The following is a 17,713-nucleotide window of genomic DNA, read 5'->3' as shown; positions in this document are numbered from 1 at the left end:
TTGCAAATTCTTTATCGCTATAGCTTTCATAATACCCTAACATGTTCAAACTATTCTAGTGTTGTATCTTATTTGTCTTATCAGGCAGAAAACCATTCTGATCTGGATGAATTATCTTATTTAGTATATTTTTCAGTCTCTCTACTATAATTGACATGTACAGTTTGTAATCGGCATTTAGCAAAGATATCAGTGTATAGTTTTTAATCTGATCTGGATCTGCACATTCTTTATGTATCAATATTGGCTTCTTGCCATGATAAGGGATATATGACATTTTTTAACGTGTTTTTGTAAATTCCTAATAATAAATCTCCTGTTATATGTAGTGTTGCCTTATAAAATTCAATTGGAAATTCATCCGGTCCAGCGATTTAGTTATTATTCTGTTTCATGATTACATGTTCTAACTCTTCCTTAGTTATTTCTTTGTTTAACATTTCTTTATCTTCTTTACTTATTGGCTTAATCTTTGAGTCTTCTAAATATTTTATTATATCTTCTTCTCTAATGTTATCTTTATCATATAGTTCTTTATAATATTCTAATGCTATCTCTTTCTTTTTTTCTACTTGGTGGTGTAATATTTTATTCTTGTCTGTTAACTGTTGAATTGATCTTTTTTCCTTTTCTTTCCTCAATTTATAAGATAACCATCTACCTCAGCGTTTCCCAACCGGTGTGCCACGGCACACTAGTATGCCGCGAGACACAGCCAGGTGTGCCGCCAAGCTCCTAGGGAACTCCAGCTGGGCGGGGCGCTGCCAGTGCCTCGACCTGGAGCTCCCACTCGCAGCTGTCCCCCGGCTCCGGCCCATGCCGCTGCTTCCGGCGCAAACCTGCTGGGCCCCAAAGAAGGAAGGCAGGAAAAAGGAGAGCTTAAGGAGAGCCCTGCCCAGCTGGAGATTCCCTGGCAGCACCAGGTAGAAGCCGGCAATGCAGCACCCTTTTCCAGTGCCGTGCAAGGAACTGGGCGTTGGAGTTTGGGGTGGGGAGCGATGAAAGTGCGGAGGCCGGCGCCGTGGCTGCCCCCACCCCCCAGTGCCTCCGTTCCCCTCGTGCCCCTGGCTTCTCGCCGCTGACGCCCGCCCGCCCGATCTGCCCCTTTCTCCAGCTCCTCCGGCGAGCGCTCGGAGAAAACCTTCTCACAGCGGAGGTCGGAGAAGTTTCTTTGGAACGTCGGGGGTGCGTGCGTGCGCGCGCCCTATCCCCCAGCCAGCCTACCCGGAAAAGCTTTGCCGGCCTCCGCAGAGAAGGAAGAGAGAGAACAAAAGAGAGAAAGAAAGGAAGAGAGAGAAAGAGATAGCAAGAGAGACAGAATGAGAGAAAGAGAGAAAGAGAAAGAAAGAAAGAGACAGCAAGAGGAGGGAAGGAGGGAGAGAGAAAGAGAGCCAAAGAAAGGGAGAAAGAAAGAGATAGCAAGAGAGACAGAATGAGAGAGAGAGAGAGAAAGAGACAGCAAGAGGGGGGAAGGAGGGAGAAAGAGCAAAAGAGAGGAAGGAAGGGAGAAAGAGATAGCAAGAGAGACAGAATGAGAGAGAGAGAGAAAGAGAAAGAAAGAAAGAGACAGCAAGAGGGGGGAAGGAGGGAGAGAGAAAGAGAGCCAAAGAGAGAGGAAGGAAGGGAGAAAGAAAGAGATAGCAAGAGAGACAGAATGAGAGAGAAAGAGAAAGAGACAGCAAGAGGGGGGAAGGAGGGAGAAAGAGCAAAAGAGAGGAAGGAAGGAAGGAAGAGAGAAAGAGATAGCAAGAGAGACAGAATGAGAGAGAGAGAGAAAGAGACAGCAAGAGGGGGGAAGGAGGGAGAAAGAGCAAAAGAGAGGAAGGAAGGAAGGAAGAGAGAAAGAGATAGCAAGAGAGACAGAATGAGAGAGAGAGAGAAAGAGAAAGAAAGAAAGAGACAGCAAGAGGGGGGAAGGAGGGAGAGAGAAAGAGAGCCAAAGAGAGAGGAAGGGAGAAAGAAAGAGATAGCAAGAGAGACAGAATGAGAGAAAGGAAAGAAAGAAAGACAGCAAGAGGGGGGAAGGAGGGAGAGAGAAAGAGCAAAAGAGAGAGGAAGGAAGGGAGAAAGAAAGGGATGGAGAGAGAAAGAGGGAGGGAGAGAAAGAGAGAGGGAGAGAGAAATAGAGCGAAAGGGAGAAAGAGCGATTTTTTGTCCAAACCTTTTTGTGCCCCCCCCCCCCCCAATGTTCCCCAGGATTTTGAAAATGTGAATAATGTGCCGCGGCTCAAAACAGGTTGGGAAACACTGATCTACCTGGTCTGTTTGCGTTTTGAAATTGATCTTGTTTTGCAGCTCTTAATTTCCTTACTACCTTTTCCTGATCCAATAATTCTAATTTATGTTTAATTAGCTCAATTTGTTGTCTTGTATCATCCTGAGATTCTTTTTCTAAATTTTTCAGTTTACATATTAATTCATTTTTACATTGTCTTTTTTCTTTATTTTTTCTGAATGTATAGGCTATTGTTAACCCTCTCTGGTATGCCTTAGCTGTGTCCCATAGATTCTGCAGAGAAGTTTCTTGATAATTATTTTCTTTAAGAAATAACTCCATTTCTTTTAAAATCCAATCTATATATTCTTGATCTTTCAATAATTGCAAATTCAGCATCCATCTTTTATTTTTTTCTACTTTCACCTTTCCAAAAGACTTTTACATTTTGCCCATTTGTTAATATCTATTTTAATGGAATTTATTCAATTTTCTACTGTACAATTAGCCCAAACCAAGTCTATTCTAGACCAACTCTGGAGTAAAATGTATATTCTCTCTTATCTTTATTTCTCATTCTCCAACAATCTCCCATGCTTAATTCTTCACACATTTGGTGGAATGTTTTTGGAAGCACTTTCCTTTTTTTTTGTATAAATTTCTATTTACACTTTTGTAGTCTTTAACAGCATCAATTATACCATTAAAATCCCCAATTACACAAATATGCTCAACTTCCAGTTCTACCAATTTCTGATGTAATTTTTTTTAAAAAGCTTTTTGATTTTTGTTTGGCGCATACATAACTACTAGTGTAATTTGTATATTAAAAATTGGGACTGAGATTATTCAAATTCTTCCTTTTTTATCAGCATAAATTATTGGGGCATCTAGTCCTTTTTTCACATATATCGCAAACTCTTTTTTTGTTGTGTGATAAGGCTGTAAATACTCTTTCTAGCTTATTATTTTCTAGTTGTTTTTCATTTTGTTGTGGAATGTGTACAACTTGTAAACAAATAATATTCAAGATTTCTTCTTGTAGTTTGTTAAATATTCATTTTTGTTTGGTATGTGAACTCAAACTATTTACATTGATTGAAAGTAGCTTCACCGTACTTTCCATTCCCACTTAGTTGTCTTCTGTTTATTCTGTTTTCTTTCTGCGCACTAGTGAGAACTCCTTCTTCTTCCTGTTCTTTATCTTTGGAAGTTCCTTCATTTCCGCTTTCTAAGTCTATTAAGGGTTGTTCTTGGCTTTTACTTTCTAATTCAGATCTTTCTTCTACCATAAATTCCTCGAAAAATTCGTGTGACATTAATTCACTATCTATCTATCAATTTCCCACCTACATTTTCAATGGGAGTTAATAAATGAAATTCAAAACTTCCCTAAACACTTGAAATGTTGCCTCATGTGAATTTCCTTGTGTACAATAAGGGATGATTTATGCTTGAAGTAATGACCGTAGAATTAACATTTCAAAGATTTCTCAATGGTGTGAGTCTGCTGGTGTCTCACCAGGCTGGAATTATAACTAAAACCTTTCCCACAAAAAGGACATTCAAATGGTTTCTCTCCTGTGTGAATCCTCTGGTGTTCCACCAGGCTCCAACTCTGACTAAAACTTTTCCCACACTCAGGACATTCAAACGGTTTCTCTCCTGTGTGAATCCTTTGGTGTTTCACCGGACTGGAATTATGACTAAAATCTTTCCCACAGTCAGGACATTCAAAGGGTTTCTCTCCTGTGTGAGTCCTCTCGTGTCGCACCAGTCCGGAACTCTGACTAAAACTTTTCCCACAGTAAGGACATTCAAAGGGTTTCTCTCCTGTGTGAGTCCTCTGGTGTTGCACCAGTTTGGAATTCTCACTAAAACCTTTCCCACAGTCAGGACATTCAAAGGGTTTCTCTCCTGAGTGAGTCCTCCGGTGTGTCACCAGGTGGCAAGTCTGAGTAAAACTTTTCCCACAGTCAGGACATTCAAACGGTTTCTCTCCCGAGTGTGTCCTCTGGTGTGCCACCAGGCTGGAATTATCACTAAAACGTTTCCCACAGTCAGGACATTCAAAGGGTTTCTCTCCTGAGTGAGTCCTCCGGTGTGTCACCAGGTGGGAACTCTGACTAAAACCTTTCCCACAGTCAGGGCATTTAAAGGGTTTCTCTCCTGTGTGAATCCTCTGGTGTTGCACCAGGTTGGAATTATTAATAAAACCTTTCCCACAGTCAGGGCATTCAAAGGGTTTCTCTCCTGTGTGAGTCCTCTGGTGTTGCACCAAGTGGGAACTCTGACTAAAACCTTTCCCACAGTCAGGGCATTCAAAAGGTTTCTCTCCTGTGTGAGTCCTCTGGTGTTGCACCAGGTTGGAATTATCACTAAAACCTTTCCCACAGTCAGGGCATTCAAAGGGTTTCTCTCCTGTGTGAGTCCTCTGGTGTTGCACCAGGTTGGAATTCTTACTAAAACTTTGTTCACAGTCAGGACATTCAAAGGGTTTCTCTCCTGTCTGAATCCTCTGGTGTCTCACCAGTCCAGAACTCTGAAAAAAACTTTTCCCACAATCAGGACATTCAAAGGGTTTCTCTCCTGTCTGAATCCTCTGGTGTCTCACCAGTCCGGAACTCTGAAAAAAACTTTTCCCACAATCAGGACATTCAAAGGGTTTCTCTACTGTGTGAATCCTCTGGTGTCTCACCAGGCTGGAATTATCACTAAAACTTTTCCCACAGTCAGGACATTCAAAGAGTTTCTCTCCTGTGTGAGTCCTCTGGTGTCTCACCAGGCTGGAATTATCACTAAAACGTTTCCCACAGTCAGGACATTCAAAGGGTTTCTCTCCTGTGTGCGTCCTCTGGTGTGTCACCAGGTGGGAACTCTGATTAAAACTTTTCCCACAGTCAGGACATTCAAAGGGTTTCTCTCCTGTGTGAGTCCTCTGGTGTTGCACCAGGTTGGAACTGTGACTAAAAGTTTTCCCACAGTCAGGACATTCAAAGGGTTTCTCTCCTGTGTGAATCCTCTGGTGTTGCACCAGTTTGGAGTTCTCACTAAAACTTTTCCCACAGTCAGGACATTCAAAGAGTTTCTCTCCTGTGTGAGTCCTCTGGTGTCTCACCAGGCTGGAATTATCACTAAAACGTTTCCCACAGTCAGGACATTCAAAGGGTTTCTCTCCTGTGTGCGTCCTCTGGTGTTGCACCAAGTGGGAACTGTGACTAAAACCTTTCCCACAGTCAGGGCATTCAAAAGGTTTCTCTCCTGTGTGAGTCCTCTGGTGTTGCACCAGGTTGGAATTATCACTAAAACCTTTCCCACAGTCAGGGCATTCAAAGGGTTTCTCTCCTGTGTGAGTCCTCTGGTGTTGCACCAGGTTGGAACTGCGACTAAAAGTTTTCCCACATTCAGGGCATTCAAACAGTTTCTCTCCTGTGTGACTCCTCTGGTGTTTCATGACTGAAATTGTGACTGTGTTATTTTACACAGTCATCACATTCAAATGTTTTCTCTTTTTTGTAAGCCTTGGGTGCTTCACTAGACTGGAATTCTCTCTTTGAAATTTTCCTCACAGAAAGGATATTCAAATTGTGTTATTGCTGTGTCTGCATCCTTTAGTGTCTCATGACCTGAGAATTTCTAATGAAATGTTCACACAATCTGCACAGTCATATGTTTCCACGCTCATGTGTGTCTTCTGGAGTACCACCATGTTGCCATGTTCATTAAAGACTTAATATATTGGGGGTTCTTTTGTGGCTTCCCTTTTGTGTAGTTTGTTCCAAGAATCACAAGGGAACTGTTCTGACCAATTTTTGCTACACTGAGATAGTGTCCATGCCTCTTCTCCTGTCTAGCTCCTCAATGTATAAACAGCTGTGATTTGCAATATCTTGTTTTCCAAAGCTGAGTTCATCAAAAATATGGACAATGCCTTGTTTAGTGGTGCTTTCATTCAAGCCATTTTCGTCCTCACAGGGAGAGGCCTGCATTACTGTCTGCTCTACATGGCTTTAGTATTGACCTTTTCCTCTCAACTGACTTCCAGATATCTCCCTTTTTTGCTGATGGAGGAAAAACCATGTAACGTATCCTTGAGTTCTGCATAATCTGCTTATTCCAGCTGCAAATCTTTCTTGATTTTCTCTCTCTTGTCTAACAGCTTCTGGAAGAGGAGGAGAATTGTATGGTTTTCCAAAAGAAATGGAAAATATTTTGATTTTTTTGCTTGATTTTCTTCCCTTTTCAATGTTGCGTGTGATTTACAATTGTCCCAAGTGCTCTTATTGCCTTCCTCTTTGTCTGTAAAGAAAAGTAGAGCTTTGTTTATAAAATAATTAGAAATCATTTGAAAAAATAAAAAAGTATATATTACAATGAAAAAATCAAAAATGACCCAATGCTAATCACTTACATTATTTATGTTTCATAGAAGACTATCGAGATCCATGTTCAAATATCCATTCAAATCCAGTTGTTTAATTAGGTCAATCAAGCATTCTTAGCAATGCAAAGGACTATCATCAAATATATCTTGAACTGCTGCAAATATATAATGGTAGATACCCTGCTTCCCCGAAGATAAGACAGGGCCCATCTCGTGGTGGGACGCAATTGGGGGGGGTGGCAGGGCGGGTGGGGTGGAGCAGGGTGCGGAAGGTTGGGGTTGGGCGTGAGAGGGGCGTCTTACCTGTACTGGAGTTTAGCAGCTCTGTTTGTCTCTCGGATGGTCTCTTTACAGAAAAAAACCTTGTACGGTATAGAAACTCTTCTCAATGTGAGAAGTTGTTAATGGCTTACCCTCACGACCAGAGTTTCTGTATTTTCAAGCTTTTTTCCCCTAAAGAGACCAGCCGAGAAACACACATAGGTGCCAAACTCCAGTACCTGTAAGATGCCCGTCTCGTGGTGGGACAATCTGGACCGGGACTCACTTCTCACAGTAACTTATGCCCTCATCACCTTGAGGTTCAACTACATGGGGCTACCTCTAAAGAGTGTTTGGAAACTTCAGATCGTGCAGAATGCAGCTGCGAGAGCAATCATGGGCTTCCCTAGGTATGCCCATGTTACACCAACTCTCCACAGTTTGCATTGGTTGCCGATCAGTTTCCAGTCACAATTCAAAGTGTTGGTTATGACCTATAAAGCCCTTCATGGCATCGGACCAGAATATCTCCAAGACCGTGTTCTGCCGCACAAATCCCAGCGACCGGTTAGGTCCCACAGAGTTGGCCTTCTCCGGGTCCTGTCGATGAAACAATGTTGTCTGGCGGGACCCAGGGGAAGAGCCTTCTTTGTGGTGGCCCCGGCCCTGTGGAATCAACTCCCCCCGGAGAGCAGAACGGCCCCCACCCTCCTTGCCTTTTGCAACTTACTTAAGACCCACCTTTGTCGCCAGGCATTGGGATAACTGAGATACTCCTGAACATATAGTTTTATAAATGGTATGATTGTATTGAATGGTTCTTAATGATGGGTTTCTTAAATGTTTTGTTCTGGAGACCTCACCTACAAAAAGATATCGACAAAATTGAACGGGTCCAAAGACGGGCTACAAGAATGGTGGAAAATCTTAAGCATAAAACATATCAGGAAAGACTTAATGAACAATCTGTATAGTCTGGAGGACAGAAGGAAAAGGGGGGACATGATCGAAACATTTAAATATATTAAAGGGTTAAATAAGGTCCAGGAGGGAAGTGTTTTAATAGGAAAGTGAACACAAGAACAAGGGGACACAGTCTGAAGTTAGTTGGGGGAAAGATCAAAAGCAACATGAGAAAATATTATTTTACTGAAAGAGTAGTAGATCCTTGGAACAAACTTCCAGCAGACGTGGTAGATAAATCCACAGTAACTGAATTTAAACATGCCTGGGATAAACATATATCCATCCTAAGATAAAATACAGAAAATAGTATAAGGGCAGACTAGATGGACCATGAGGTCGTTTTCTGCCGTCAGACTTCTATGTTTCTATTAAATATTGGATTTGTATATTGTTGTGATTGTTGTGAGCCGCTCTGAGTCTCCAGAAAGGAATGTCATACAAATCTAATTAATAATAATAATAATAATTGGAATAATTGGAATACTGGAATATTGGAAGCTGACACTCTCGTCTTTATCAAACTCCTCCAGTATTGGAATACTTTTCAAGTTTGTTTTTTAATATTAATAATAATAATAATAATAATAATAATAATAATTATTATTATTATTATTATTATTATTATTAATATTAAAAAACAAACTTGAAAAGTATTCCAATACTGGAGGAGTTTGATAAAGACGAGAGTGTCAGCTTAGTTTCCAAAGCAACAGTGAGTAAGACAAGAAGCAATGGATGGAACTTACCAAGGAGAGAAGCAACTTACAACTTCATATCTGCAGAAACTTCCTAACAGTGAGAACGCATAACCAATGGAACACCTTACTTTCAGGAGTTGTAGATGCACCACTAGAAAAACGCAGGAGGTTTTTAAGAGGCTGTTGGACAACCATTTTTCAGAAGTGGTGTAGGGCTTCCTGCCTAGGCAGGGGGTTGGACTAGAAGACCTCCAAGGTCGCTTCCAACCCTGTTATTGTGTGTGAGTCTTTTGGTGTTTCACAAGGCTGGAATACCAACTAAAATGTTTCAAAGGGTTTCTTTACTGTGAGTCCTCTGGTGTTTTACCAGGCTGAAATGCTCACTGAAACTTTTTCCACAATCAAGACTTTCAAAGAGATTTTTCTCGTTCAAATCCCCCTCTCCCGTATGTGAGTCCTCTGTGGTCTCATGAGGTGGGAGCTTCCAATGAAACTTTCACACAATCTGGACATTGTTACATCATGTGATTCCGCTGACGTTTCACCATGTTGCCATGCTCACTAAAGGATTTACCACATTGGGAGCATTTTTAAGACTTTTCTCCTGTGTGGACCTTTTTGTGCATAAGCAGCTGTGGTTTGCTGTTTCTGCATTTCCCCTCAAAGGTGCATCCATGGAGCTTTCCCAGCACTTATATTCTTTGAGGTCAAAGATATGTATGATTCCTCGTTTATTTTTTAAAATATTTATTTTTTCACCAAACCTACACAAGACATACATACATATACCATATTATCGAGAAATCCATAGTTATATATTTCTATCCAAAATATCATGAACATATATCCTTGGTTTTCTCTTTTTATACTTTTATCTCCAGTATGCTTTGCTTCAATATTTTGTACTACCTGCCTCCTTCTATCTCCCTCTCTTCCCTAGCTACCTTCTTTCTCCCTCTCTCCTACTTCCCTCCTCTTTCTCTCCCTTTTTACTTTTTCTGTCTCCCTCTCACCCTTCCCTGAGTACATCTAACCATAATCCATTTTATGAATACCAGACTAGAAGAGCCGGGGTGGCGCAGCAGGTAGAGTGCTGTACTGCAGGCCACTGAAGCTGACTGTAGATCTGAAGGTCAGCGGTTCAAATCTCATCACTGGCTCAAGGTTGACTCAGTCTTCCATCCTTCCGAGGTGGGTAAAATGAGGACCCGGATTGTGGGGGAAATATGCTGGCTCTGTTAAAAAGTGCTATAAGCCAACCTGAGTCTGAAAGAGAAGGGCGGCATAAAAATTGAATAATTAAAGAAATTCAGCGTTGGAGTTATTTCTTAAACTTATACCTTTCCCTTTATCTTTATTTACATTTTAAATATATTCTTCCAGATATACAGTGTTCCCTCGATTTCCGCGGGGGATGCGTTCCGAGACCACCCGCGAAAGTCGAATTTCCGCGAAGTAGAGATGCGGAAGTAAATACACCATTTTTGGCTATGGACAGTATCACAAGCCTTCCCATAACACTTTAAACCCCTAAATTACCATTTCCCATTCCCTTAACAACCATTTACTCACCATTATTGCTGGTACTCACCTTTGAATAAGACACTTAATGATCCTGATATTTATAAACGTAATTATTTATTAACAATAATCATTTATTTATTATTTATTTGCAAAAATTATTAGTTTGGCGATAACATATGACGTCATTGGGTGGGAAAAACCGTGGTATAGGAAAAAAACCGTGAAGTATTTTTTAATTAATATTGTTTGAAAAACCGTGGTATAGGCTATTCGCGAAGTTTGAACCCACAAAAATCGAGGGAACACTGTATCTACTATTGCTCTAATGCTGCCTCCATCCTCCTATTTTTGTCGCCTGGGCCTACCACCTCTAATTTTCAATTTCCTTCCTAATTAATCGCAATGACTTAACTTCCAGAAATAGTCATTATTTCTTGTGCCTTTGATTTTAGGCCATATTTTTCCCTCCCCTCATTGGTATATTTACTCATCATTTTTGTTTAGTTCTATCATTTCTAGATGCCCATAGTTTTTAATTTCTTCTCCCCATTCATATCTCCCTTCCAATGTTCTAACATTTTAAAATTTTGTTTTAACTCATTCTCCAGAGAGGCGGCGATAGCAGTCAGTGGGTTGACCTCATCCGTCAACAAATGAGGACTGAGCCCATACTATAAAAGCTTGTAGTCTTTCAATCCCTCCGCTTTTCCCCTCAGTCCTCCACAGTGCAGGACACGTGGTTCAATCTACCTCACTGCTTTCTCCTCTCTTCCATTACAACTACCAGTCTCCTGATCCCACGTATAGCTAAAATGCACAAAAATTACAGCCCAACGTGTTGGAAATGTAAAAACACTCAAGGCACCTTCTTTCACCAATGGTGGTTATGTCCAGAGACAAGAAAATACTGGAAGAAAATAAATAATTGGTTGTGTCAAATAAGAAATACAAAAATAGAATATACGCCATAATTTTTTCTATTGGGTATTATGAGAGGTACCTATTCTAAAAATGTAAAATATTTAAGTTTGCATATTACAACAGCTGCAAGGATTGTATTTGCACAGAACTGGAAAAATCCGCAAATACCTGAAGACAACGAGGTCATCAAGAAGATATACCACTGTGCAGAGATGGACAGATTGACAATGGAACTTAATAATCGAAAAGACTCGGACTATTATGAAACCTGGACAAAATGGTACCAATGGACAAAAAAAAGAAACTTAAAAGAAGCATTGAAATAAAACATCAAGAAATCTAAAAGTAATAAAAGACAATGTCGATATACGATGTAGATTCATCTGTAAATATGATTATGTACTTTTTTAAAAAAAGGGAAAATTTAATAAATATATATTTTTAAAAAGAAGAAGAAAGAATTGCTTTTTCCTCCCTTCTGGCTGCTGTCACAGGAAGGGCTATTCAGGGGCGAGGGGAGGTTCATCTTTCCGTGCTCGACCCCCGCCCAGGCCTGCCAACCTCTTATCGGCTACCTTTTTTCTATTTCTACGAGCCAAAGCTGGGCAGAGGTACCTTCTTCCCCCATGCCTTTGTAAGTCCTTCCCTCACAGCCTCTCTTCCATTTTCGGGTTTTCTCGGCGCCTGGCTTTGATTAATTGCTTCCTTCCCGCCTAACAGCTGATTGGCTCCGGTGGCAGTTGGGCTCGGCAGCAATTTGCCTTTTACTGAATAATTTCTCAGCTATGGTTTCTTGGGGCTCTCGGCAGGGTGCTTGTTCACTGCGGAGCACTCCTGCCACTGCCTGAGCCTGGGCTCTTAATGATAATCATCAGCAGCAGAAATTACTGGTAATTTAATTAATTGATTCAAGGGGGGGGGGGGTTCTTTCAATTTCCAAAATTTTCACTGATTGGTATTAAAAGAAACGAGAAGAAGAATAAAATAAAAAAAGGAGACTATATCTGAGCAGAGCTAATCCCCTCAGGAAAGGCCTCCCCCCCTTTTCGAATTCTTAACTGCTGGCAGCCATTTTATAATCACAGCTTTGCATCAGCCATTTTATCTGGGCCTTTACTTCAATGGCTGGCAGTAACCCAATGGCTCAAGGCTCAGAGGTACAATCCTTATTGCCCTCTGCTCCTGAAGGGGAATCTAACTCTCCAGGTGCCAGTGCCTTAGGCTACTCATTTGCTCATTCCAGGAAACGTGTCTTAAAGACAAAGAAGGGTAGGCCGAAAGCCAGCAAGGCCTCAAAAAAATCTGAAACTAGGCTGCATAGGGCCTTAACTAAAATCTGTGACCAGGCTTCAAAATCTCATGCTGTCACGAGTGGGGGATACCTCTCAGCAATTCTGCCCTGATGGGATCTAATCATTTAGTACTGGCAGATACTGATATTTGGGGCTTTTCTTTAACTCTTTTACTCCTCTCCTCTTTCTCCTCCCCCTCCTCCTGATTCTCTGCCTTCCATCTTATTTCAAACTCCTGCTCCTCCTGCAATGTCTGTCCAGGCCTTTCCCTCTATTCCATTCTTACAGGATCCCAACAAGGTACAAGCCATTATCTCAGCAGCTCTTACTCAGAGTATTGCACAGTGCATGCAATTCATGAGGGGAACCAAACCTCTGTTGCCACTGCTCCTCAACTCAATATGCCACCTCTCGTGAGTCACCCTCACAACCAGAACTGGCAAAATATGTCTATATCTACCTATGTGGCAGAATTCAGGAATCCTTCTGAGGAGGACGAAGGGGGTCCTGATATAGAGCTATCCAATGATGAGGGCATAGACCCAGAACCCCCAGCAACGGTGGGGCTGTTCCATCCCACCCTCTTTTGCTCTTTATTTAAAGCTCGCAACGTTGGCAACATTTCTGCTGCAGCCCCTTATGCCATTCCTGGGTCAGATATCAATCCCCTTTTCTCCTTATGTACGCTGGAGGCCCAGGTGACACCATGTCCACCCCTCTTTGTCCATGCAGTCCATGGGCAGTGTCAATCCCCTTCAACAGGGACTCTATCCTTGACCAATGATAGGAAATTCATGGGGCTACCTTTGAAAAGTGTTCGGAAACTTCAGATCGTGCAGAATGCAGCTGCGAGAGCAATCATGGGCTTCCCTAGGTTTGCCCATGTTACACCAACACTCCGCAGTCTGCATTGGTTGCCGATCAGTTTCCGGTCACAATTCAAAGTGTTGGTTATGACCTATAAAGCCCTTCATGGCATCGGGCCAGAATATCTCCGGGACCGCCTTCTGCCGCACGAATCCCAGTGACCGATTAGGTCCCACAGAGTTGGCCTTCTCCGGGTCCTGTCAACTAAACAATGCCCCAGGGGAAGAGCCTTCTCTGTGGCAGCCCCGACCCTCTGGAACCAGCTCCCCACAAAGATTAGAACTGCCCCCACCCTCCTCGCCTTTCGTAAACTCCTTAAAACCCACCTTTGCCGTCAGGCATGGGGGAATTGAAACATCTCCCCCGGGCCTATACAGTTATGTATGGTATGCTTGTGTGTATGTTTGCTTTTAATAATGGGGCTTTTAGTGTTTCTTTTAAATTATTAGATTTGTTATATATTGTTTATTATTGCTGTGAGCCGCCCCGAGTCTATGGAGAGGGGCAGCATACAAATCTAATTAATAATTAATTAATTAATTCTTTACCGTTGCCCCAAAATTAGCTCCCACACTCAGCGCTCCAGCAGTTACGGCTCTCCTATCTCCCACCAATCTTCCTGGCGATGCAGCAGAGCTGTTATGGCTGGAGGACAAGAGACTTGAGCAGATCCTCGTCATGAATCATCAGACGGGCGCCTGGGCCGTAAGGGCAGCCACTTTGGCTTCCTTCTTTTCTAGAGCTAACAACCTTGTTACAAGACTTGCAGGAAAGGATTCCAGCGGCAGATACCAGATCTCACCAGGACATAGCCAAGATGCTAGTAGCCGCTCGCTTCCCTACAAGCGGCCAGGTTCCCATCCTCTAGCATGGTCACATCAGTCATAGCTCGCAGACACCTTTGACTGCTTTCCTGGCAGGTTGACGCCAAATATACTGGACATAAGCACTAATAGATGCAGACACAGGAATAACACCATTTGAACATCCTTTCTGTGACAGAGAGAAATACAAATACAAATCTTATATAAAACAAACTTATAAAAAAGGGTAATAATTTTCCAAATTATATATCTTTCCAACAATTGACCTACTAGAGTCTAATATATTTCCCTTTTCTTTATTCTTTTTTTCCCTGTCAATGTTAATAACTAATTCAATTAGTTCAATTTATTTATTTATTTATTTGTTTGTTTATTTGCTGTCCAATCCCATAGGATTCAGGGCTTCTTACAAAAACATAAAACAATACAATATAGTAGAAAGAAGTAAATATTAAAATTATAATACTCTAAAATTATAAACCATAAAATCCTGTAATATAAATTTATGCTCAATCCAATAGACCTAACACACATATCTATCCAATCAATACAGTTTGGCCGTGAAAGGTGGTAGTATTCACAGCCCCCAGGCCTGCCAGCAAAGCCGGGTCTTCACGGCCTTTCGAAAGACCAATAGGGTCTTTCCAATATAATTCAGTCCATCAAATAACAAACTAATATAAATTAACTTATTAAAATACCTTTTAACTAAAATATTTATACTAATTATACAAACTGATACACAGCTAATATTGTTAACAAAATTAGGTATAATAAAATAATTCATAAAAAATTACATGACATTCCACCGTCAATCATCCATTATTTTTTAATCTCTCAAATATTCCATTATTGTAAATATTTCCCTTCCAATTCTACTCTCTTAACCTTTCCCCCCCTTTCTTTTATTTTTGTACTAATAACTTCCCCAACTCATTTTCTTCCTTTTGAATATATTATTTGTGTAGGTATATTCTTAATCCCTCTTAGACTCTTCTCACAATTAGCCCCTCATTTTTTTTTTTGAAAATATACTTTATTTATTTACAAATATAATTAAAAACAAGGAAAGGGATTGGGGGGAAGGGGGACAGAACGAAGGGTTGGGGGTGGGGTAGAGTAGGAAGGGGAGGGAGAATTCAAAAACAAAACATTTATGATAGAATTGTAATACACGTGAGTTGTAATACACAGGTGTCTTAAAGGGAATGTAATAACTCTTACTTTCCTAATCTTAATATTTATATATGTTTATAACTCAAATGTCGTATTTCTTAGTATATATAGGCATTAAAGTTCTAGCGGTGAAAAGGAGGAGGAAAGAAAAAAAAGGAAAGGGAGAGAGAGAAGAATCTGCATTTAGTGCAGACGTTTTTATGGACGACTTTTGTTTAGTTGTAGTGTGGGGAGTATATAGGTGATATAATGGGTGTATATAAAGATTAGTTATTCTAAAGGTAGTTAATACGTTTATAGTGTGTGTTGGGTTAGTTAGAAGACAGATAAAAAGAGATTTAATATATTTTCTTGTTGCAAATTTAATTAGTTTTTGGTGCTTCTTTTCTAATTTATTTTAATATTAATTTGAGTGTTGAAGGTACTTGAGTGTTGAAGGGTGTGATAGAGTATGAATTTTACAATAAAAGTTTTTTGTATTTTTTCTGAGAAACCCATTTATGCCAATTTTCCCATACTTCGTAGTATTCTGAATCTTTTTTGTTTTGTGCTTCCATTGCTATTTTAGACATTTCAGCACATTCATTAATTTTCGTAATTATTGTAAAGAAAGAGGGTACTTGATCAGATTTCCAAAGAGAGGCATATGATATTCTGGCTGCAGTTATAATTTGTAGTATAAGATATTTTTGTGTCTTGGTAAGGTTTTGTCTAAATATACCTAAAAGATAAAGCTCGGGTTTGAGTGGTAATTTGATTGACATGACTTGGTCGATTAGGGATTGAATTGTTGTCCAATATTTTTGTGCAATTGGGCATGTCCACCATGTGTGGTAGTAAGTTCCAGGTTTGGTCTTGCACTTCCAGCAGATCGGTGAAAAGTTGGGAAACATTTTGGATATTCTTGCTGGGGGCAGATGCCAACGATAAAACATTTTAATTTGGTTCTCCTTGTAAGACATTGCCGTTGTCATTTTATAATTTGATGTCCATGTTTTCTCCCACTCAATTAGGTTAATCGTATATCCAAAATTCTGAGCCCAAGCTATCATACAGCATTTCACTTGCTCTTCGGGATTTTCTTGGATTAGTAAGTAGTTGTACAATTTTGAGATCATTTTTGTAGAGGGGCCGAAAAGAATCGTGTCTATTACATTATTATTTTGAAATCCAAATTGCTTTTTGTGTTGTTCGTATTTTAATTTAATTTGTAAATATGTTAACCAGTCTATATTAATTCCTTGATTGTTCAGTTGTTGTTTAGGGATAAGAGCATCTGATTCGTCGAGTAGTTGTTGGTATCTCAGAATTTTAGAGTGCGAGAAAAGATTGGGAAAGATTAGTATTTCATTGGGGGATATCCATTTTGGTATTGAGGTGTAATAATTTTTTTTAATAGTAAACCAGATTGTTATTAGTGTTTTACGTAGGTAATGATTTTTGAAGTATTTAGGTATTTTGTGGTAGTCTGCTGTCAAGAAAGTATGCCACCCAGCAAGAAGATCGAATCCTTCCAGAGTTAGGAGTCTTGTATTTTGGAGCGTAATCCAATTTTTAATCATGGTTAAAATGGTAGCTTGATAATACATATAAAAATCTGGAAGTCCAAGTCCACCCCTGGATCTAAGGTCTTGAAGGTTTTTCAATTTTATTCTGGCCTTCTTCTTGGTCCAAATAAACTTCTTTACTTGTTTGTGAAGAGTATTGAAAAAAGTTTTATTCAAATTTATTGGAGCAACTTGAAATAGATAAAGAAACCTTGGAAGAATGTTTGATTTTATGGCAGCTATTTTCCCCATAATAGATAGGTTTAATTTTGACCATCTGTTAAGATCTTGTTGTATTTCTTTAATTAATCGTTCGTAATTGTCCTTTTTGATCGTAGCATAATTCGAAGTCATCCAAATTCCTAAGTATTTACCGTATTTTTCGCTCCATAAGACGCAGTTTTTTTCCTCCCAAAGTAGGATGAAAAATCAGCGGCGTCTTATGGAGCGAAGCTGCAGGCAGGGAGGGGGGGGAGGCGCTGGAGCAGAGGGGGGGCGGCGATATACTCACCAAAAGTGTCCCGCCTCTGTCGCCGCCTCTCCTCTTCCCAACCCTGAAGAGAGCCGCGCCTTTCGGCCTCCGGGAGTGCTGGGCCGGGGGACGCCTCCACCGCGCAGGTTTAGGAGGCGGAGCGGCACCGGAGGAGCGTTGGCGGTTCCGAGCCTTTGGGAAGGCTACGGGAATCGCTTCAGGAGACGGGGAGGTCTCGAAGCACCGTTCACCGTGTCTTCGCCTCCGCGCGCCGCCTCCGCCCGGCCGAAAACAAAACGGCTCCAAAAGTCGGCCGGGCTCCCGGGAGGCGGTGCGCGACTGTTTCCTCTTTGCTACAGAGCCACACAGAGGCGAAGACACGGTGCCCGGCCACGCTCCGCCTCCCGGGAGCCCAGCCGATTTTTGGAGCCGTTTTGTTTTCAGCTGGGCTCCCGGGAGGCGGAGCGTGGCCGGGCACCGTGTCTTCGCCTCCGTGTGGCTCTGCAGCGAAGAGGAAACAGTCGCGCACCACCTCCCGGGAGCCCGGCCAACTTTTGGAGCCGTTT

At 41.2% G+C, this 17,713-nt stretch overlaps 1 protein-coding gene across 4 annotated transcripts in view; it reads right to left on the bottom strand.

The window, feature by feature from the left end:
• Positions 1–3,370: 3,370 nt before the first annotated feature.
• Positions 3,371–17,713, bottom strand: part of LOC139155761 (zinc finger protein 850-like) — a 30,489-nt gene continuing 16,146 nt past the window's right edge. The window contains exons 2-3 of one of the 4 annotated variants that reach the window (XM_070731034.1): positions 14,035–14,041; positions 3,371–5,427 (exon numbers count right to left, since the gene is read on the bottom strand). In XM_070731034.1, coding sequence (XP_070587135.1) covers positions 3,690–5,427; positions 14,035–14,041 — 1,745 coding nt within the window. In that variant the 3' untranslated portion in view covers positions 3,371–3,689. Of the gene's footprint in view, positions 6,515–14,034; positions 14,042–17,713 lie in introns of all 4 variants that reach the window. The other 3 variants (XM_070731035.1, XM_070731033.1, XM_070731032.1) reach the window with 3 other exon arrangements.

Source organism: Erythrolamprus reginae, unplaced genomic scaffold, assembly GCF_031021105.1.
Source record: "Erythrolamprus reginae isolate rEryReg1 unplaced genomic scaffold, rEryReg1.hap1 H_53, whole genome shotgun sequence".
In the NCBI taxonomy this organism is placed as follows: Eukaryota; Metazoa; Chordata; class Lepidosauria; order Squamata; family Dipsadidae; genus Erythrolamprus; species Erythrolamprus reginae.
This window is presented reverse-complemented; position numbering and strand designations above follow the sequence as displayed.